This window comes from Streptopelia decaocto (assembly GCF_964273445.1).
Source record: "Streptopelia decaocto genome assembly, chromosome: 3".
NCBI classification, from domain to species: domain Eukaryota; kingdom Metazoa; phylum Chordata; class Aves; order Columbiformes; family Columbidae; genus Streptopelia; species Streptopelia decaocto.
Window position 1 is genome coordinate 115,909,307 of NC_138656.1, and position 21,764 is coordinate 115,931,070.

Here is a 21,764-nt window from a genome sequence, read left to right on the forward strand (position 1 = left end):
CAAGCAGAAGTGTTAACACCTGAAACCCCAAGTCAGTCAAGAATTGCACTGACAGATGTGTTTTCCCTCAAAAACCCCAGTAAATTCAATATTTGACTCCCATTTTCACAATGATCTCTGTTATTGTGATTCTTTTGTTATTGTATAAAAAGCCCAGCGTGTTACCTTTTTCACAAAATTACCACAGAAATAAGGTGAACACTTGTGATTAACCTGGGAGTTGTTTAAGGCTGAAACCCAGATGCATGAACTCGCGGTAAAGGGAGAAAATATTATAGTAACGAACAAATCTTGTTGCATTCAACTCTTCTCAAATAACAGTTTCTGACCCCTTGCTAAGGTTCATCTGTTGGGTGTAATAGGAGAAACTCTCTGACAACTTGGACTATGGGGCTTGGTGATGTTTTTAATTACGAGACCAATAAAAAAAGATAATGACTACCTGTAGGTAAGTCTTGTAGGGTCTCTTCAAATCAAACAAATGCAGATTTCCAATGATAGGTAATGCTCGTGGTCCTGGGGAAAAAATCTTTCTGCTGTAGTTATTCCAGAAACCTCCCGTTTTCAAAATGGATAGAAAGTCAAGATGAACACTAAACCAAAAGTGCAGCTGCTCCAGTCCATCTCTTTTCAGCCAAGTATTTGCTACAGCAAAGAGAAATGTGGTCCCTGGATCTCTGTCTTCCTGCAAAAATTTCCCTTGGGAGACACTTGTACTAGTCCATAATCTGCTCTCCCAACGAAGGGTATGTTTTTCTTGTGATTGGGGACTGTTTTTTTCTCTTCCTCTGTGTTTGCTAATGAAACCTCATTAGAATACAGAGACAGGCAAATGTTTGCTAAACAAGTGTATGTTGGAGAGTGTACATTTCACTGTCCAAGAATGAAAGTCCAAGAACATAGGGAACCACAGTTCATCAACGTGCTGTTTGGTATAAAAGTCATAAATTCTGCATGCTCTTCGGGTTACTGATTAGTCATATTTTTGTCATTAGGACAGGCACACAGCCTGTGTGAGAACTGAGAACTGAAATCAGAATGGCAATGCCCAAGCAATTAATGCACGGGGATTTAATTTTTTCAAAACACTTACAAATTGGCGTAACTTTGCTTCCATTGAATTAATCGGGAATTTCAAATCACAGAATCACACAATGGCTAAGGTTGGAAAGGATCTTTGGAGGCCATCTGATCCACCCCCCCTGCTGAAGCAGGGCCACCTAGGGCTGGTTGCCCAAGAATATGTCCAGATGGCTTTTGAGTATCTCCAATGATGGAGACTCCACAAGCTCCCTGGGCAACCTGTGCCAGTGCTTGGTCACTCTCACGGTATGAAAGTGTTTCCTGATGTTCAGAGAGAACCTCCTGTGTTTCAATTTGTGCCCATGGTCTCTAGTCCTGTCACTGGACACTGCTGAAAAGAGCCTGGCTCTTGGACAGGATGCTGGGCCAACTTTTCTAGACCGTGTTTTTACCAAGAAAGGTTGGACCAGGTGATCCTTGTGGTTCCTTCCAACCTGGTATTCTATGATTCTCTTTACCCTTTCTCCAGGTGTTTATTATGCATGCTGATAAGGCTCCCCTGAGCCTTCTCTCCTCCAGGCTAAACAGGCCCAGATTTCTCAGCCTTTCCTCATGTAAGAGATGCTACAGTCCCTTCAGCATCCTAGTGGTTCTTTACAGGACTCTCTCCAGTGTGTCCATATCAGGACCCCAGGTCTCTTTCTGCCAAGCTGCTTTCCAGCTGGGCAGCCACCAGCATGTCCAGGTGCCTGAAGTTTTTCCTGCCCAGGTGCAGGACTTTGAACTTCTCACTGTTGAACTTCATGACGTTCCTGTCAGCCCATTTCTCCGGCCTGTTAAGGTACCTTCTAGATGATGGCAAAACCTTCTGGTGTATCGGCCACTCCTCCTAGTTTGTTGTAATCAGGAAATTTGCTGAAGGTACACTCTGTCCCATCATCCAGGTCATTAATGAAGACTTTAAATAGGACTGAACTCCGTATTGGCCCCTAGGGTACCCTGCTATTTACTGGCCTCCAGTTGGACTGCATGCTATTGATGACTAAATTCTAGACCTGTTTTTTCCACAGATTTTCAACCCACCTCACTGTCTGGTCATCCAGCCCATATGCCAACAGCTTGTCTATGAGGATCTTATGGCAGACAGTGTAAAAAGCCTTACCGAAGTCTAAGAAGACTTCTTGTGACTAAGAAGACTCGTTCTTGTGACCAAAAACCTGCAGCAGAGCTGTATGAGGAAGAAGCTGGAGAGGCCTAAGTGGTGCCACAGAAGGACTGGTTTGCTCCATTCTTACTGGGAGCATAACGTTGTTTTTCGTTTGTTCATTTTTTGTTTGTTTGTTTGCTTTTTGTTTTGTTCTGTTTTGTTTTGTTTTCAGGCAAGAGTGCATCCCCAGAAGCTATTTCAAGTGTGAAGGCCGATCTTTCCAGCTTTGAAGACAACATTGGCAACAGTTTGATTTGAAATGGAGAAAAGTATTTTTTATTTTTCCATGTTTTTATCATTGTAATTAAAGGTACATTATTCTTTAGCAAACTAATTTATTTTCATTTCCATACAGCATATCACCACATGGCATCACCTGAGAACCCTCTATGCATCTGTACTGCAGTTCTCCATCAGATGTACATCTTATGTAACTTTGTCTCAGGTTGAGCTGTTCCGTTATATTTGTATGTGTGTGCATTCAGGGCACTGGTGCAGGGGTAAATTGTGCAATGGACCCTTTGGATGGGGCTGTGCTGGAGGTGTGGAAGGTCGAAGTCCTTGTGCATGTATGTGTGTAGGTCAGTGTATAACCCTTTGAGGTCTGGCCCAGAGACTGACACTGACCTCTTTCATTGAGGGGAATATGCAGAGGTGTAGGGAAGGCCTGAATTAAATGGATTTTGCTATCTCCCTCCTGGGATTCATCTTCACAGTGACCACCACCTTCCCTTTCAAAAAGTCACTGAAAGTCATGACTGCTACCTTCCATTATGATGGTGTGCTTGGACTAAAAATCCCTCACTGGATTCAGAAGTACCAACCTTCCCATGTGGGACTAGTTACAATGATATTTCATCTGGCTGTTTCGGGAAAAGCAGATGGCTAAGAAAAGCTTAGGAACGTGGCACTGCACAGACTTCATGCGTCTTTGGGGGGACCGTAAACCCAAAGGAGGGAGAGATGTCCAGGTCGGAGGTAGAAATTCCAGGGGGAGGCTGGAAGGTGAACCTCTGCAGGAGGCTGGTGAAGAAGAGGAAGAGCTCCATTTTGGCAAGAGTCTCTCCAACACACATCCTCCGCCCTGGAATAAAATGCAAGATGGAGCATAGGAGAGTCAGTAGGAACTGCTTCTAGAGATGTTGTCAGGGCCTCTGAGCTCTTGTGGAGGGAATTCAAAGATCAGACTCTTTGTTAAAGCTGGACCTATGCAATTAGTAGGTACAGGTGGAAGAAAGGAGGAGAGGAGAGGAGAGGAGAGGAGAGGAGAGGAGAGGAGAGGAGAGGAGAGGAGAGGAGAGGAGAGGAGAGGAGAGGAGAGGAGAGGAGAGGAGAGGAGAGGAGAGGAGAGGAGAGGAGAGGAGAGGAGAGGAGAGGAGAGGAGAGGAGATCTCTGGGAACAGTGTAGGAGGCCAGCTCCAATGGGAAGAGAATCTTAGATGTCCAGTTCACCTCAGAACGCTAAAACCAGAATACAAAATACCTGCTGAAAAAGGCATGAAAGCATCTTTCTTTACAAACTTCCCCTCCGAGTTGAGGAAATGCTCAGGGTAGAAGATGTCTGGTTTCTCCCACTGTGATTTGTCTCGCAGAACAGAAGCCAGTAAGGGGACGATGTAGGTTCCCTGCAAGCCAAGGCAGAACTGTTACTGCACTGAGGGTGGAGTTGCTGTGACCATCATAGCAATGGTGAGTGTTGAAGCCCAAAAACTACACTTTAAGAAGAAAAGTCCTGCGAAAGTATCTGTGAGAACCCTAGGGTGAGTGACCGTTCTTGGATGCAAGCAAGACTTGAAAGGGGGATGTGTCAAATGGGGGACAGAGGGAAGGAAAGGAGTGAGGAAGGCATCTCACCTTGGGAATGAAATAGCCTTTGAGGGTGACATCTTCAGTAGTCTCATGAGGCAAGTTCAATGGCACGATATTAGCAAACCTTTGAACTTCATGGACGACAGCATCTGTATATGGCATTTGAGATCGATGCTCGATTCGTGGTGGGTTCGATCCTATCACTTGCTCTATCTCTTCTTGGACTTTTTCTGTGAAAGGAATAGGGGTCATATATAGATAGATCACTCAAATGTCTCTTTCTTCTACCAGGAATGTGGGGGTGTGAAGAATTCACTTTTTGTCCAGCCCTGTTCAGGGTGGAGTTACATTTGAGGTGACCTGATGAGAAGGAAGCTGCTGATTGCCTACTTTCCACTTACTCTGAATTTCAGGATATTTCATCATGAGCAGAAGGCCCCAGCGCAGAGTGGTAGACGTGGTCTCCATACCAGCTGTAAACAGATTTCTCACAACTGCAATTAAGTTTTCATTATGGAAATATCCATTGGCCTTTCCATCCTCCTGGATATATGAAACAATCATAATATCAGCTGATTAAAGATTCAATAAAGTACTTTTTCTTTGGAGAACAGGGGATAGCTTTCACATGCAGTCCTCAGGGAGGAGTTAAGTGTAAAGTATAAGAAGGTTTTGAGGGGATGCCTTGAGAAACCTGCACACTCAAGTCAACAAGGGTCTTCTCATGGGTTATGTCAGTGACAGGAATGTTTTGGAAAAGAGCGAGCAGTCACTGCGGGTCACCCATGTGGCCCATCATTTGCTTCAGAGGTTTTCTGTCTGTGGGGTATGGTGGGTAAGGTTTGTTGGGAAGAAGAATAAATTTGCAGTCAGAGCTGGGTTTTAATATGAAGTCCAGAGGTACTGGGCCATTATGTTGACTTCGACAACCTCTAGCATCAGAAGAGAACCTAGAAGTGTGGTTCATTTTCCCCTGTAATCCAACAGCCAACCCAGACTTTTGCTATAGCCGACTTGGGCTCAAATCTCATGACTTCATACCATGTAAAAGTGAGGGCTGGGTACAAACACTGCCACATTTTTACAAGAATTGTAAAACTAGATTTTGGTTGAAGTGGATAAATGAAATCTTGTGCGAGTTGGCAACTGAAACTGAGAAATACCTACCAATGAGTCTTGGTTCCCTGGCTGTTTCTGCAAAGGGGAATGTGAGTGTAAAAGAGGGTCAGGAACACTGGGGTACAGAGAGGGATTTTAAACTACAGATAAAGACAGCTTCTCCTACTTTGCTTGCTGATTAGTGTTTGGTGCTTTCCTGATAAATGAAGTGGGGAGACATAAAAGATGATTGTCTGTGATCAATATATCTCCTAGCTGAAATGACTGCACAGGCTTTTAGCCTGACCACGGATTTTGGTATGACTTTTGCACATGTTGTATCTCTTCTAAAGGACATTTGTTTATCAAGCCTTGAAAGGAAAGTGAGGAGATTTGAAGAAGCTGCTGGGATTCAATTACCTCTTGTTGTCTCACAAGGAAGGAGTCTATGAATGTCCTCTGGTCGTTTCTGTCCAGGGTTTTGAGGCGTTCTATGAAAACAACCTCAATAAAAGCTTTCATTTCTTTTGAGTTCTGAATAAAAATTTTGTGGTTCTTCAGGAGGAATCCAAGGACTGGGAATATGTTGTATATCTGCAAGATGCAGAGATGGCAAGGATGAAAAAACAGTTGCTAAGTAGATGCACCACAGTTCAACAATGTGTATTAAGAAAAGCTTTTACAGAAGATGGTGCATAGCCTTATGCTCATGATGCAAAATGTCGCTTTCTTCTTCTTCCCTGGCTGGCAGTGTGAAATTGTTAAAATGTGTTCCCCATGGTGGATTACTCACAGTAGTCAATAATGGTCTAGAAATCCCATATTTGTGCATCTGTCCTTGACACAATTTCTTACCTCTCCACTTCTAGACAATTCATCCTTCCCTTTCCACACTGGTTGAAATGTGAGTCTCAGGTTTAAGAGACAGTTATGGACATTCCCGCACTGGTTTTGACCTTATTGTTTATAACTGGAGGTGGGGAATAATGACCAACTTCTACTGCTAAGAGACACAATCGTTGTATCACAGAATAACAGAATTATATGTTGTTCAATTCTTCATAATGAAGGAGGAACTGACAGTTTACCAGGCTATGCTGCTCAGTTAAATCCATAAATAGCATCAGAGGTGCACCTTCTGCCGTTTCAGGGTGCATTTATCATGAAGAGATTGATGTTTTGCAATGACTGGATTTGGAGAGGTATATCATTGTGTTGTGTAATCATGCTTTTACAGAGCAATATTCAAACCATATGAATTACCGAAACTGATGGAGATCCAAAAATCCTGATATTCTCATTTATCAATGACAGGAGCCTCTTGAATGTGGGGTCTTCGTAGTCATATCGTTTCCCAAGCAGTATGGATACGATGACATTAGCAACAGCAGCATTCATCATCAGCGTCATCTCAAGGGGCTTCCCTAGGGTGGGAAAAGGAGGTGCAAACAACCAAGTCATTCTAATTAATTAAAAAAGCATGCAGAAGCTTGGTGAAGTCTGTGACATAGTAGGCACAGAGCTGGCAGGAGGAAAGACTTCCCCATCTCAGAGTTAACATGTCCCATTTTGCCTGACTGTGAGTCTTTTGTGCTCCCCTCCATTTTCTTCAAGATTATTTCATCCCTGGTTCTTTGTGGCCCTTCCCAAGGCTGCTTTGTTTGGGCATACATTATATTAAATTTTTGCGATATAAGGGAAAATCTCAACATTGCCATTTCCTCATCGGTGCCATCCTCAGTTGTCCCTCACCACTATTCTTTGAGAATTGGACTGTGTCCCTTCAGGTCCTTTAGGTACAGTTTCCTAACTCAGTAGCGTTTGGTCACACAATCTTTCCTGCTGGGGTTCTCAGTCCTACAGCTTCTAAGTCCCTCTGGTACTTTGCAGCTTGACAAATGTTCAAGGTGAGGACTTGACGCCTGAACTAGAATGATGATGTAGAAATCTGTTTTTAGCCCAAGTCTGCTTGGACAAAACAGCTGCATGCTGAAGTCCTGTTGTTGGTAATTGAGCCTAGTGAAATGTGTAACTGGGTGTTCTGTCTCCTACTGGAAGGACTTTCCCAGACATGTGACTTTAGGAATAATGAGTTTTTTAGCACAGGTATGTAAGTCCTTGCAATAGACTTCTGCCTCTAAATCAGTTAAAGCTGCTGCACATGGGGAAACACATTACTCTTCTCAGAAGTACTCTTTCATGTCTGAGTCCATGTTTGACTTCGACTGCCTCAATGAATGTTTTTCATCTGCATGTCAGGCAATTGCCAGGAAGAGAGGCAGAGACAGAAAGCTCACATTAACTCCTTGAAGCTTGGATGCTGGAGAAAGGTAGATCTCTGAAAGAGAGATTCTTCTTCCTTGACCCTTGGCATCTTTGTAGGAGGCTTGAGGAAAATCAGGGTGTTACAAAGGTAAAAATCCCCCCACCTTTTTGTGACTCAATTGCATCTGCCAGGCATCCACACTCTTCTACAACACGATCCTCTATGGCCTTCTTGCCCATTCCAAAGTCTCGTAAGGTTGTAAGAGTAAATCTTCGCATGACTTTCCAATTTTCTCCATCAGAAAATGTAACTCCTGAAACAAAAATTGAAAACACAGAAATAGAAATTTAGTAATGAGAGCAAAGATTCCTCATATACCCTGAATCCTAGTAAAGAAGGTGAGTGGTGGCAGGAAACGTCTCAAGCTCTCAAGGCTTGTTGTGTCCTCAGGTAGAATGAAATAAAGAGCAACTCCACCACCACACCTGGCCGGCCTGTCTTTCCTGAAAAGGGCATAGCCATCCATCACCACATTCCAGTCATGTGAACTGTCCCACCATGTTTCTGTGATTGCCACCAGATCATAACCTCCCGACCGAACACAGGATTCTAACTCCTCCTGCTTATTCCCCATGCTGCGCGCATTGGTGTACAGGCATTTCAGGGAGCAAGCTGAGCACACCCATTTCTCCCTAGGGGCATAGGAGGCCACCTGGTCCTCATCAGTTTTGGAATGCTGCCCCACTGGGACAAGCCCAGCTACAACCCCATCCCCCTTCGAGCCTAGTTTAAAGCTTTCCAAATGAGCCCAGCTAATTCCTGCCCCAGCATCCTTTTGCCCCTACGAGATAAACCTTTCCCGCGTGACACTGTCCGGACTGGTGTCTTATAAAACCAAGCATTATCAAAAAATCCAAAGCCCTGCCTGTAGCACCACTCTTGGAGCCAACCATTTAGAGACTGAATTTTACTATTCCATCCCACATCGTCACTTAAAGATGGAAAGAGTGAAGAGAAGATCACTTGAGCCCCTGAGTCTTTCACCATCCTTCCCAAGACCTTGAAATCATTCTTCATTCCCCTCAGACTACAGGAAGCAGCTTCCTCCCCATCTGTCTGGAAGACCAGCAGCGGGTAGTAGTCTGTCGGGTGCACCAGTTTGGGGAGGTCTCTAGTGATATCCTTGATCTGGGCTCCAGGTAGAGTAAAAACTTCCCTAAGATGAGGGTCAACTCTGCATATTGGGCCCTCTGTTCCTTTCAGAAGGGAATTTCCTATTACAATCACCCTTCTTTTTTTCTTATCAGAGGCAGTCTTAAGTTGTGAAGTCAACCGCCTCTTCCTATGTGATATTGTAGGGATTGGAAGGGATCTCGAAAGATCATCCAGTCCAATCCCCCTGCCGGAACAGGAACACCTAGATGAGGTTACACAAGAAGGCATCAAGGCAGGTTTTGAATGTCTCCAGAGTAGGAGACTCCACAACCCCCCTGGGCAGCCTGTTCCAGTGTCTGTCACCCTCACTGAGAAGAAGTTTCTTCTCAAACTTAAGTGGAACATCTTGTGTTCCAGTTTGAACCCATTATCCCTTGTCCTATCATTGGTTGTCACTGACAGGAGCCTGGCTTCATCCTCGTGACACTCACCCTTTATATATTTGTAAACATTCATGAGGTCGCCCCTCAATCTCCTTCAAACTAAAGAGCCCCAGCTCCCTCAGCCTTTCCTCACACAGGAGATGCTCCAATCCCTTAATCATCTTTGTTGCCCTGCACTGGACTCTCTCCAGCAGTTCCCTGTCCTTCTTGAACTGAGGGCCCAGAACTGGACACAATATTCCAGATGTGGTCTCACCAGGGCAGAGTAGAGGGGGAGGAGAACCTCTCTGACCTACTGACCACCCCCCTTCTAATACACCCCAGGATGCCATTGGCCTTCATGGCCACAAGGCACAGTGCTGGCTCATAGTCATGGTCTCAGAAAAAGAGAGAGCTCCTTCTGGAGGAGCGAGCTAAAGGCTGGGATTATTGTTTATTCTCTCTTAAAGAGAGACTTATTATCTATTAAAGAGACATATTTTCTCAAATATAAATTGAAGTGGGAAATTTAAAATAAACATTCATTAATATCAATCGCACAAGGAGTATTTGGAGATAGTGCTGCTGATTTAATAGACACTTGCCCGCCAGCTTGTATTGGGTTTATGCAAAAGGTTTTGGCAGCTGGTTGCCTACAGGGGTGACCTTTGTAAGAAGAGATCAGGAGACACCCCAATGTCACCTTCTCAACATGTCACCTCTAAAGGAAGACTCTGTCAAGGATTCAGACCTCTAAATTATGTGTTTATGTGTAAATTAAGAGTATAACCTCTCCCTTTTCCACATGGATATCACCATATATTGTTCAATTTCTCTCTCATTTCCATTGCCTCACAAGCTTAGCCAAACAAAGTGAGAGGTTCTACATCCTCCTGTCCATGGAGAAAGTCTCATCCTTCTTTGCAGAAGGCAAGTGTAGGGAGAACAGAACAGCACACTCACCTCTTCCTTTTCCTCCTCCTGTTTTTTCAGCAATTGGTATTTCAGGTCTCCCCGCAAAAGCATCCGCCTGCTTCACCAGAGCTTCCTTCACTGTGTCATATCCTGATAGCACCACCACTTTCCTTGATCCCATCCAAATGCTGAAGACTGGACCATAAGTTTTGGATAACTAGCGAGATGAAAGGGATCATTAAAAGATGATATTTCGCAAGCTCAGAATACCTGCTTTTTTTTAGCAGGTTTAATGTTCACTCTCCTACATGGCACTGACTTTTCAATCACTGTCTAAAATGTGGTCTGTAATCCTCTGTTAGGTACTGGAGTACACAGAATTTTAGAGAGGCTAAAGGAAAGGCTGAAGAGCAGACATCCTTGGCACTGTGTTCCTTTGAAGAGAAAAATGCCAAGTGAATTTCTCAGTAATTGTGGCAAAACCTGTTCAGTTTCTGCTATATGAATCTGGACAAGCAGCTGGCATAATGAGTAAACAACTCTTAAATACCTGGAGTTGCTGCCTTTAGGAGCAAGGTGCAAAAGCTGCAGCCACAACCAGGCAGCAATAGACGGCATGGCTCACATAGGAATGAAATCCAAGAAGTTAAGAATGTCTTCATTTTGAGTTATGAGATAACAATGTCCACTACATGGACTCTGTATGTAACTTGATTGAGAAGCTAAGAACTCATAGAGAACATGTTACTACCAAGGAGACCAGTTTCCAAGGTGGTAATAGCTCAGGACACATGAACTGTTTGAAACTCTTGGGCTTGCTGTTCATGGCTTTGAGGCATGGCACAGTGAGAGGACCCCAAATATCCTACACTATCTGATTGTCACATACCATCTTCCCTGGAGTTTACTGCCACTAGATATGAAAGAATAAGCAATGTGTGTTTGTTTCCTACTTTGATCTGGGAAATCAGGAAAGTTCCTCCTTTGTGGTGAGGATGAAAGGAGGGGATCAAAAAGCTGTATTCTACCAGTTCCCTGATTGCTGAGTCCACCAGACAGCCTCCAGAATAGTCTGATCTCATCCCTAAATGTTCCAGAAACCCCTGGTGGAAGTTCTTGTAGGAGCAAGGGATGCATGGTTCCTCTCTCCTGGTTACCCTTGTCTGGAGAGCCCCAGCATTTCCTTTGCTCCACAGAAACAAGTCAATTCTCTTGATGACATGGCTGGAAATCAGTTCCTCTGCACTGACTCAAGACCATGCAGTGGGAAGAGCAGTTACTGCAGAGAATTAATTCTGTTATGTTTGCATCTACCTGTCCAGCTAAAAGTTTGCATCCTTTTTTAGGGGTCAGTGGCTGCCCTAAACAGACAGCTCTGAGAAAAAGAAACAACAGAAGTTACCTCTAGCATTGTCAGGTGAGGTCTCTTCAGATCCATGATGTGCAGATTTCCAATGATGGGTAAAGGCCTGGGTCCTGGGGGGAACTTTTCTTCCATGTGGCTCTTCCAGACATTTTGTCTTTTCAGAATCAACAGGAGAATGAGTATAAACAGTAACCCTACAGGAACCAGGCTGATCCAATTCATCGTTTTTGAGCAGAAGTTTAGCTGAGAAGATCAGAATTCAGGCAAAGAGTGCAATCTCCTGTCAGAAGTTGAGAGTTTCAAGCATTAATGGCATGTCTACACATACAGAGGTATAAGCTTCACCTCTAAGAAATGGTAGAAGTTCCCATCTGGGGTTTTATGCTAGGAGAGTCCCTACTGGACACTTTCATGGGTGTGTGCACCCACTTTACTCAGTGCTGGTTACTGTTTAATGGGTGATGTCTAAACTAGTCTTGTGCTTTGGCAGACATGTCTGTGGGCATAAGTCCAATATAGAAACAGCAAGACAAACACTTGCTTTGAACTGAGGTGGAAGCAGAAAGGAAGGATTGGTACTTAGGCTTTGCCTTCTCTCTTCATGGAAGATGTTGGGGATACCAGGTCTTGACAAGAGAAGAAGCTTAGATTATTAGGGATATGGGACAGTTATGAAGATTCCCCTCGGGTGACCTGAATGTGGATTTATGGTTTTGATGCATTGTGGGTCCTATAGTAGCAAGTTGCATTGATCAGTAATGCCTGAGAGGAAGAGCTCAGTGTCAAAATCCTTTGAGCTAGCTGATTAATTTGTTGTGACACACACGTCTTTGATCTAGCAGGAGTTCAAACACAGTGAAATGTAGAATCAGACTGAACTGACCAAATGGTGAGGTCTTTGTTGATCTGATAGCTTCATTTTCCTTTAAAGTGATTAGATGACAAGGGACACATTCTCCTACAAAACCAGAAGCTGGAACAGGTCAGATAATCCACACCTTACATGTTCCTGATTTTCACATAATGGTTGAGGTCATCTGGTCCAACCTGCCTGCTTGAGCAGGACAACCTAGAGCCAGTTGCACAATAGGGCCATATCTTCAGCTGTGGCACTTGCCTGTGACATCCGACTCAACAGCAATTTCAGGAAGAGAGGTGGAGAGAAGAGCTTATGTGATTTTCTCTGAATGAGGAGCCAAACTGAGGAGAAACTTGAGAAAAGATGGCCTCTGGTGGTTCAGGAGAGAGGGCTGAAGTACAGACTGACTCGTATGTCTTAAGGTCTAAGAGAGTGAGCAGCAGAGAAGGAGGTGTTAAAAGAAGAAGCCATGGAGAAGAAGAAACCATCCAGGGTTTTCATTGAGACTGACCAGAGATGAGCTGCAGCCTCCAGAACGGTGTTTGGAAGAGCCTTCTAGTAACGTTGTAGAGAACTAAATGGTACATGACCTTGAGACAGGAACATGAAGGCTGTGTGAGTTAAGATGCCCAGGCTGAGCCTCTTGTCCTTGACTCTTTAAATCATCAGGATCCCTGCAGAGATACAATCAAAGGCTCAGGAGAGGGTTTAGGCCCCCAGTGGATTGCCATGTGGAGATCTAGAGGAGAAGAACACAGGCACCTGGCTAGTAGCCTGGAAGAGGAGCTAGAGCTGTCCTACCCCAAGTCTGCTGCAGTCCCCGGCATCTCTGGAGGAAAAACAAAGACAGTTTACCTACTTGGAAGGTGTCCTGGAAAAAGTCCAGGGCCTATGTCCAGGTGTGTGCTACTTGGCTTATTTCTACTCCACCCCCAAAAAGGAGGTGAAAAGGTACTGAGAATGTCATTCTTTCCACATACGTCTGGGATTTAACTATTAACAAAGACTGAGTCAGATACTGACTCTTGAGATCTGAAAGGAAGCAGCAGTTCTGAGTTCATTTCTTAAAGACGTGCCCAGGGTAAGGTCTGTGCAGAGCTTAAGAACAAACACAGCATTTATTTGTCTGTGTAAGACTCTCCAGGTTACTGGAAGGACACTGTGGGATCTAGGGACGTCTCTTGAAATGCAGTGAGAGGAGGCAAACCCTCTCACCCTGTTGCCCTTGTTCGCTCAGTCCTGTTGATTTCCTCCAGCAGGTTCCTGCAATGCCAGCAAGCATTGAGTGAGCTGAGCAGGATGAGGTTTCCACAAACATGAGCACCAGGCTGTGAGTGTGTCTTCCCTGCTTGGGAACATTTCCCCTTGGCCTAATTTTGAAGCACAAATTCAAGATCCTTCTTTGGACCAATATTTGTGGCTCCTCCAAGGTCTGACAGGTGTTGTCACTGGACACATATCTTGAACCAGATGAGTTGTTTCTAAAATGTTAGGTTTATAATAGCCGAATACTTTGCTGCTCCATGGTGTTTTACATGATGAATGAGGAGAACTAGGTCAGGTTCATCTAGGAACAGGAGAAAATTCTTGTGGTGCTTAGTCATTTCAGTGAGCAGAACTGCCTCAACCAGAGCATGGTGATTCAAGGCCAGAACTAACAAAAGCCTGAATTAAGATTTTATTTTAATGGCCATTTATGACAGATAATGCAAGAGCTACTGCTTGACTGTGCTATGAAACAATCCTCTCAGGGAATGCTCAGACCTGACACCCCCTGGATGTCCTTTCAGCTAGGACATCTAGACTTAAATCTGAAAAAGAACCCCTGTGAATTGGGAGTATCAGAAGCCTTTTTATGAAAAAGAAATCGCTATATCTTTGATGGTGAGTATGACATGAAAAAAACATATTCAAATATCATGCAGGGTTAAAAATACACTAATAGGGTCTCGAAAAAATGCAGAGTGCTGTGGATATGATAGACAAGTAAGATGATATGTAAGAAATAGGAACTTAATTGAGCAATGACAGAACCTGCAAAGCAGGAGGAATGCCAGAGAGGGACCAGTCATCATGGGAGTAGGGATCTCCTGTGCATTGTCAAATGGTGCAAGTGCGTAAGCTTAGGTGAACATCATGCTCTGTGGAAACCTCAAGAGGCAACCCCTCTCTGTCCTTTGATTTTATACAGAATTCGGGTATTTATATAAGGCAACTCCTCTTTGTTGGCACGGCATATGAAGTCTTCATCCCAGCCAACATTATTGGTGACTTTTTAAAAGGGATGTGCAAAAGGTAGACATGGCTCCTCAGGAAAGACACAGAAGCCACCTTTCCTTGTGAGTGCATTGTGAGTGGTCATAGACATACAGCTGGGTATGGTAAGAGTCAAAGAAGCCCAGGCCATAGAGTGGTTGTGGACCACCAATTACAATGCAGAAATAAGTTATTTAAACCATCATGGAATTTGCTAAAAACCTCCCTCATATTTAAGATGACACTATGAATTCTGATTTATAATCATTGCATACTAACTGAGAAACTAATAATATCCAGAGGCTGGAGGAATTAGCAGAGATTTGTGAATACTCTCATCAGAGGGGTGTCCTGAGAAATCTGAGTGAAATCTGAGTTGTGAAGTGGCCCCAAGAAAATGTCGGGGTGGGGTGGGCAGGCTTTGGTAACAAAAAACCACTGAAACAAGTAGTTCTTGTCTAAGATCTGTACTTGCAACAGCAGCTAAAGGAAAATCAAAGACACCTGCTGAAAAAGGCATGAAAGCATCTTTCTTCACAAATCTTCCCTTGGCTTCAAGGAAATGCTCAGGATAGAACTTGTCTGGTTTCTCCCACTGTGATTTGTCTTGCAGGACAGAGGTCAGTAAGGGAATGACGTAGGTGCCCTGCAAAATGAGACCATGGGATTAATCCGTAGACTTGTGGTGGCAGTAATGGCAATCAGACTCCAAGATTGTCAGGCTGGAGAAAGATTATTCTGACTGTTGTTACGCATCTTCATTAGTGAGTTCATATTTATCACATTAACCAGGTCTGAGAAAGAAGAAATGCTAAAAGAAACAATCCATAAGCATCTCACCTTGGGAATGAAATAGCCTCTGAGGGTGACATCTTCAGTAGTCTCATGAGGCAAATCCAATGGCAGGATATTAGCAAACCTCTGAATTTCATGGATGACAGCATCAGTATATGGCATCTGAGTTCGATGCTCGATCCATGGGGGGTTTGACCCTATGACTTGCTCTATCTCTTCTTGGACCTTTCCTGGGGAAAAAATCAAGTATAAGGAAGAGTAAAGGATTCATTCGTCCCTTAGACATACTGTACTTTACTGGTCTAAAGTACAAATGACCTTGAGTGAAAACCATAAATTCTCCCCCAATTTTTTTTTCCTTTCGTTAATGATGGGAGGCAGACAGAACTACAGTGTTTGATTATTTCTTTACCAATAAGAAACCTAAAGACTTACATTTTTTTGCTCTCGCTTCTGTCCAAAGTTTCTTGTTCTGACCAAGAGGTGTCTCAAAAACTCCACTTGGCTGCTAACAACCCTGTACCGTAAACTGGGATGCAGATGATAATGAACAATTCCCTGGATTTTCTCTGGCATTTAAAACCGCAGTAAAATCCATTTAGCATTTAGACAGGCCTTTGGTTTATCAACAGCTTGTTTCTGAAGGAAACCCATTTTGTTGCCCAGCACAGGACAGCACTGTTCTTTCTAATTAATGAGATTTTACTGAGAAAAGGACTTGGCTCATACAACTCTGTTTATAATCTACTGGTGGCCTGACTAGTGTGTCCCTCACTGGGTCTGAACCACAGGGCACAGTGGTACCTAGATAATAATTAGCTGGAAATCTGGGCTTTTTCTAACTTAGTGTATTAAGAAATACATTGATACTCGAGGTTCCCATCCAGTTCATAATGCACTGAGTGTAACAGCATCTATCATAAGACCACTTACTCTGAATTTCAGGGTACTTTAGCACCAGCAGAAAGCTCCAGTTTAGTGTGGTGGCAGTTGTCTCAACACCAGCAGTAAACAAGTTGCTCACCAAGTTTAGCAAGTTGCCATTATGGAAATACTCATTGGTAGTGGTTTTCTCCTGAAAGAAGTTGTTGAGACGAAGGGATGAAATCTTCAAATTTTCCATGTGAAAAATGTGTTCTATGTGGCTAAATGTTTACTAAGAAATAAATCCTATATTTAAAAAAAAAAAAGTGTGAAAGACAAAGAGCAGCTTTGGGCTTGTACCTGGTGAAGAACATTGACATAGGTTCTATGTTTTGCATGATCTCTGCCCTTACTAGGGACAACTGCAAAGGGAGATGGTTTCTCTATGAATACTGTAGCCCAGATATATCAGAGACACCAAATAAGGATTCTGTGAAAGCCCAGGTAGTGCTTTTGTTTTGTAATGCATTATGTTTTTGAAAGAGACAGAAGGACTAGGATAACAGCAGATAAAAAGATGCAACCTCTGTAAATGTATTACTACAGTCTGGAGAAAAGCGTGAATAAGGGTAAATATTTGCTGACCAAAAGGGGCTGGAGCTGCAACAGAGTAAATATGTGTTTAACTCTACTGGTTTGTTAGATGTGTTTTGTCACAGATAGATTCCCTGAAGAAACACAGCTATAATTATAAGAAGAGAAAAGAAATAATAAATCATAGAATCATAGAAGTCTTGAGTTGGAAGGGACCCACAAGGATCATCAAGTCCAACTCCTGTCCCTGCATATGACAAAACGTCTTCATATAACCATAAAAATTCAAATAAAAGAGAAAATATTCAGTTACCTCCTGCTGTTTAACAAGGAAAGCATCAATAAGACTTCTTTGATCATTTTTATCCAGAGTTTTGAGATGTTCTACAAAAGTAACTTGTACATAAGCATGGAATTCCTCTTTGATTTGTAGAAGAGTCTTGTTAGCCCTGAGCAGAAGTCCAAGGTATGGGAAAATGTTGTCCATCTACAATAGTGAAAGACATTAAGGAGAACTTAGCAGCCAGAGGTCTGAAAACACTGCAGAAGCAAATGAATAATACTGTGTCCATTTTGCAGATATAAAATCAGAGACTTAACGTTACTATTTTCTTCTTTAGAACATGAAAAAGTGACTGGATGAATTCAGGGTAGAAAATCCATCAAGGACCGCTGAGTACAAGGAAACCTCTCAGCCCCAAATTGCTGGAAGCAGAAACTAGGTAGAGCCTGATATTTTTTTCGTCCAGATTTAGCACTCTTTCATACTGTAGCTTAACTATGTGGTTGAGAGATTGAAGATTTGATTGTTGGCTTCAGGATTCCCAGACGGCCTCTGAAGATTTGTTTTACCCAAGTAAGTGCTTGTAAACCTTTTACGTCTCAAAGACTCGGATTTTTTCTGTTTAACAGAAACAATTGACTACCAGTATTATAATACTATATGTTCCTATGGCATCCAGTGGAACAGCAGCATCAAAATGTTTATCATTACAGTAACCAAAGGTTTCCCAGCAAGCCTCATGCTTTCATTGGTCAAATGTAGAAGTCTCACGAATCTGGAGTCTTTGTAGTCAAAACGTTTTCCAAGTAATATTGACACAATTATGTTAGCAACTGCTGCATGAATTATTTTTACTAGCATCAAAGGGCTTTCCTACACAATGAACAAAATAAAAAATTATATTGTGGCAACAAACTATGTAAACTTAATACTAATGATAGATATTTATTTATTTTGTTATTATTCATTGCTGGTTTTGATTATTATCCACTGTTAGGACAACATGCCAAGACACAAAAATACTAGAGGAGCCAAATTCATCTAATTAGTGCAGTCTGAAGTACGATATTTCTTAAAAAGGTCTGAACTTGAGAAGGTTACTGGCAAGCCTCTGGGTACTTGAACAAAACCTTAGAGATTTGAAGAATAAATGATCTACTCACTACTTCTTGTGACCCAATGTTGTCTACCAGATACCCATACTCCTCCACAATACGGTCCTCAATGGCCCTTTTTCCCATTCCAAAATCTCGTAGCGTCGTGAGAGTAAATCTGCGCATCACCTTCCAGTTTTCACCATGAGCAAAAATAATCCCTGACACAAAGAGAATCTTTTCAGTTGGCTGAAGATTTTAAATAATAACTAATCTGTAGACAAATAATATAGGTATTTAGAAGTAGTCACTTTTAAAACAAAGTAAATTACATCTAGCTGATGAAAAGAAAAATAACTTTCCCGTAAGTATTTTCAGGCTTCAATAATAGGTTTATCGCACACACAGAAAAGGAAGATAAACTATTTAAGATACATTTCATCAAATCTTAAGAAGAATATGTATCTCTGAGAGACACTTGTCACTGAAAGAAAGGGGCCATTGGAATTTCAGTTTCAAACTGTTGGTCATGACACTTTGGACATGGAATTAAATTGAGATCTCAAGTCTGATGATTGCAGGAGAAAGCTGGCTAGGTACAAACATATTTAAAATGTAGGTAGTGTCTTAAAACCTCCTCAACCAGTTTCTCACTGATGTTGTTACACCATGTAAAAAAAATTCCTTCAGTCATATTATTTTCAAGAAAAAAAAGGGAATAAAGAGAGCTTACACGCAGTAACGTGATCCAAGGATGCAACTGCTAAAATGTTCACAAAATTATTCCTGAATTTGTTCACAGGTCTTTGGAGATGTGAATATGACACTCTCATGCAAACTCAGAATGAAATTTGGGTGTGAAATTCTCGTTTGGAAACTGAGTTCAGTATACTGTATTTCCTTTATTAAAATAAATTGTCGGTTCCATTCTATTGTCGCATTCAGATTTTAAAAGCGGTATTCACAACTTGAAAGGAGAAGCAGTGCTATAGCGCTTATTTCAGGAAAAGAAGGTTCTACAATAAGCTCAAAACAAGAGATACCAGGAGACCTAGAAATGACTTCCCTGTCATGCGTGCCCCTGTTCTAGATCCTGAAAACGTGACATTGTCCACTGTCTATTGCCGTTTTATTGTTAGAGTTATGGTTATTTTGTTGTCACTGTCAGTAGTTTCAAAATTGAATAAATACACTGAAGTCAGTGAAATTGCTCTCAATTTCCAATGTCTAGGATGGTCTCAGAGCCAAAGTGATGTGCCAGCGTCTGCTTCATCTGTAGGAAAAAGCTTTTTGAATAAGTCAAGCCGATAAGGAAAAAGAAAACCAACTTACCATTTCCTCCAGTCAAATCTTGAAAGATTGGGATTTTAGGTCTCTCTGCAAAAGCATCTGCCTGGTTTACGAGAGCTTCCTTCACTGTTTCATACCCAGAGATCACTACTATTTTCTTCAGCCCCATCTGAACACTAAAGACTGGACCATATAATTTTGACAGCTGTCAGAAGAAGACAACAGTGATTTTCAACTTTTGCAGCCTACAAAAAAATCCACCACCTTTTCAGTGCTGCTTATTTTCCTGTCCTGCCTCTAACCAAAATGTTAAATATTTCCCTAAGTGCAGAGAAAGAGAATTGATTTAAGTAATGTGAATGTGCCAGACATGATAGCTAGTGACTACATGGCCCAGTCAGGAGTGGAGTCCCGTTGTGCTAAACCAAGCAGAAGTGTTAACACCTGAAGCCCCAAGTCAGTCAAGAATTGCACTGACAGATGTGTTTTCCCTCAAAAACCCCAGTAAATTCAATATTTGACTCCCATTTTCACAATGATCTCTGTTATTGTGATTCTTTTGTTATTGTATAAAAAGCCCAGCGTGTTTCTGGGCCAGGTTCTGGCATTAGGTATATTCTCACTTTTTATATATGACAACATTCACCATGAATCTGTCTCGGGGACAATGTTTGGCCTAAGCTGGTATGTTTTTAGCTTTTACTGGGAGATTTATTTTCATATAATGCAATGTTCCTGATTCTCCTGACAATATGCGGTGGTTTTTTTTGCCTGCATTTATATTCTAGTGTGTTTACACACAGAAATAGAGTGTAACTATTTAACATCAATAGTTTACTTGCATTTGCACACCAAGTAAGTATGTGTGAATTTTAAATCTTGAGCTAAGCTCAAGACAGAGAACAAACCTTCTGCATTAGAATGGATTCACTGGAATGACAGCAGAGACAGATTGGTTCTGTTGGACTGAAAAGAGATGGAGCTTGTTTTTTATTCCCAACCCAGTTAGGCTTCATTGGGTAGACAGAGAGGATTTTCTAAATACTGCAACATTTTGTCTTTTGATTTGTGGCTGTAACATATGTATAGATATGTAGGTGCAAATAACCCTTTTAAAATAAACAGCAAGGAAGACATATCTAATTTCAGTGTCTAAGTAGAAAAACTTCTAAGAAAGGATCAGGTGCATAGAAATCTTCTGATTCTAAGATCAGGGAAGTCCTACAATAAGCTAGATAAAGAAAACACTAGGAAAAAAAATATAGCTTTGGTTTGCTTACACCTTTGCTGCATATTCTGGCAACTGTTGGCTCTGAATATAAAGAGTATATAGTTATTTTCAGCTTTGGGGGAGGAAAGGAGGAAAGAGTATTGAGAAGGACTGTTAAATCAGTGAAGGCAGGAGGCTGCAGTAACAACCCCGACATGTCAATCAGTGGAAGTTGGAGGGAGTTATAATGTCTGTCAAAATCACTCCTTATTCAGTTACCTTTTTCACAAAATTACCACAGAAATAAGGTGAACACTTGTGATTAACCTGGGAGTTGTTTAAGGCTGAAACCCAGATGCATGAACTCGCGGTAAAGGGAGAAAATATTATAGTAACGAACAAATCTTGTTGCATTCAACTCTTTCTTCTCAAATAACAGTTTCTGACCCCTTGCTAAGGTTCATCTGTTGGGTGTAATAGGAGAAACTCTCTGACAACTTGGACTATGGGGCTTGGTGATGTTTTTAATTACGAGACCAATAAAAAAAGATAATGACTACCTGTAGATAAGTCCTGTAGGGTCTCTTCAAATCAAACAAATGCAGATTTCCAATGATAGGTAATGCTCCTGGTCCTGGGGAAAAATTCTTTCTGCTGTAGTTATTCCAGAAACCTCCCGTTTTCAAAATGGATAGAAAAGTCAAGATGAACACTAAACCAAAAGTGCAGCTGCTCCAGTCCATCTCTTTTCAGCCAAGTATTTGCTACAGCAAAGAGAAATGTGGTCCCTGGATCTCTGTCTTCCTGCAAAAATTTCCCTTGGGAGGCACTTGTACTAGTCCATAATCTGCTCTCCCAACGAAGGGTATGTTTTTCTTGTGATTGGGGACTGTTTTTTCTCTTCCTCTGTGTTTGCTAATGAAACCTCATTAGAATACAGAGACAGGCAAATGTTTGCTAAACAGGTGTGTGGAGGGGTTTTGATAGATAAAGATCTGTTGCTGAATTAGTCAGGCTCAAAGGAATCTCAAGGCCACTTTGAGAAGCTGAGAACAGAGTCTGCTGTGAGAAAGAGGGGCGTTCCACAATCACCGGGGTCCTGGCATGGCGTGAATCATCGGACGTATCATCAGTGAGACTCCAGCGCACGGACAGCCCACGATACTCATTTAGCGAATCCATGCTTGGAGCGTGGACGCGTGATTAGAATATAGTTGCATATATAAAGAGGCTTGTTACTGTAATAAATGGCTTTAGC

The 21,764-nt window shown here is 42.2% G+C and overlaps 1 protein-coding gene across 2 annotated transcripts; it reads right to left on the bottom strand.

Annotated features, from left to right (window-relative positions):
* Nucleotides 1-2,534: 2,534 nt before the first annotated feature.
* Nucleotides 2,535-21,249, bottom strand: LOC309438122 (cytochrome P450 2K4-like; the record flags this gene model as incomplete). 2 transcript variants are annotated; one of them, XM_082049060.1, is made up of 9 exons in its annotated part: nucleotides 2,535-3,314; nucleotides 14,881-15,022; nucleotides 15,217-15,401; nucleotides 16,105-16,246; nucleotides 16,943-17,116; nucleotides 17,624-17,785; nucleotides 18,079-18,227; nucleotides 19,339-19,501; nucleotides 21,067-21,249. In XM_082049060.1, the coding sequence occupies 9 exons, from the start codon at nucleotides 21,247-21,249 to the stop codon at nucleotides 3,127-3,129; spliced, it is 1,488 nt and encodes a 495-aa protein (XP_081905186.1). In that variant the 3' UTR covers nucleotides 2,535-3,126. The 2 variants fall into 2 exon arrangements, with proteins under 2 accessions (XP_081905186.1, XP_081905185.1); XM_082049059.1 differs by lacking the exons at nucleotides 14,881-15,022; nucleotides 15,217-15,401; nucleotides 16,105-16,246; ... (3 more) ...; nucleotides 19,339-19,501; nucleotides 21,067-21,249 and adding exons at nucleotides 3,714-3,855; nucleotides 4,085-4,269; nucleotides 4,441-4,582; ... (3 more) ...; nucleotides 9,944-10,112; nucleotides 11,298-11,483.
* Nucleotides 21,250-21,764: the final 515 nt, after the last annotated feature.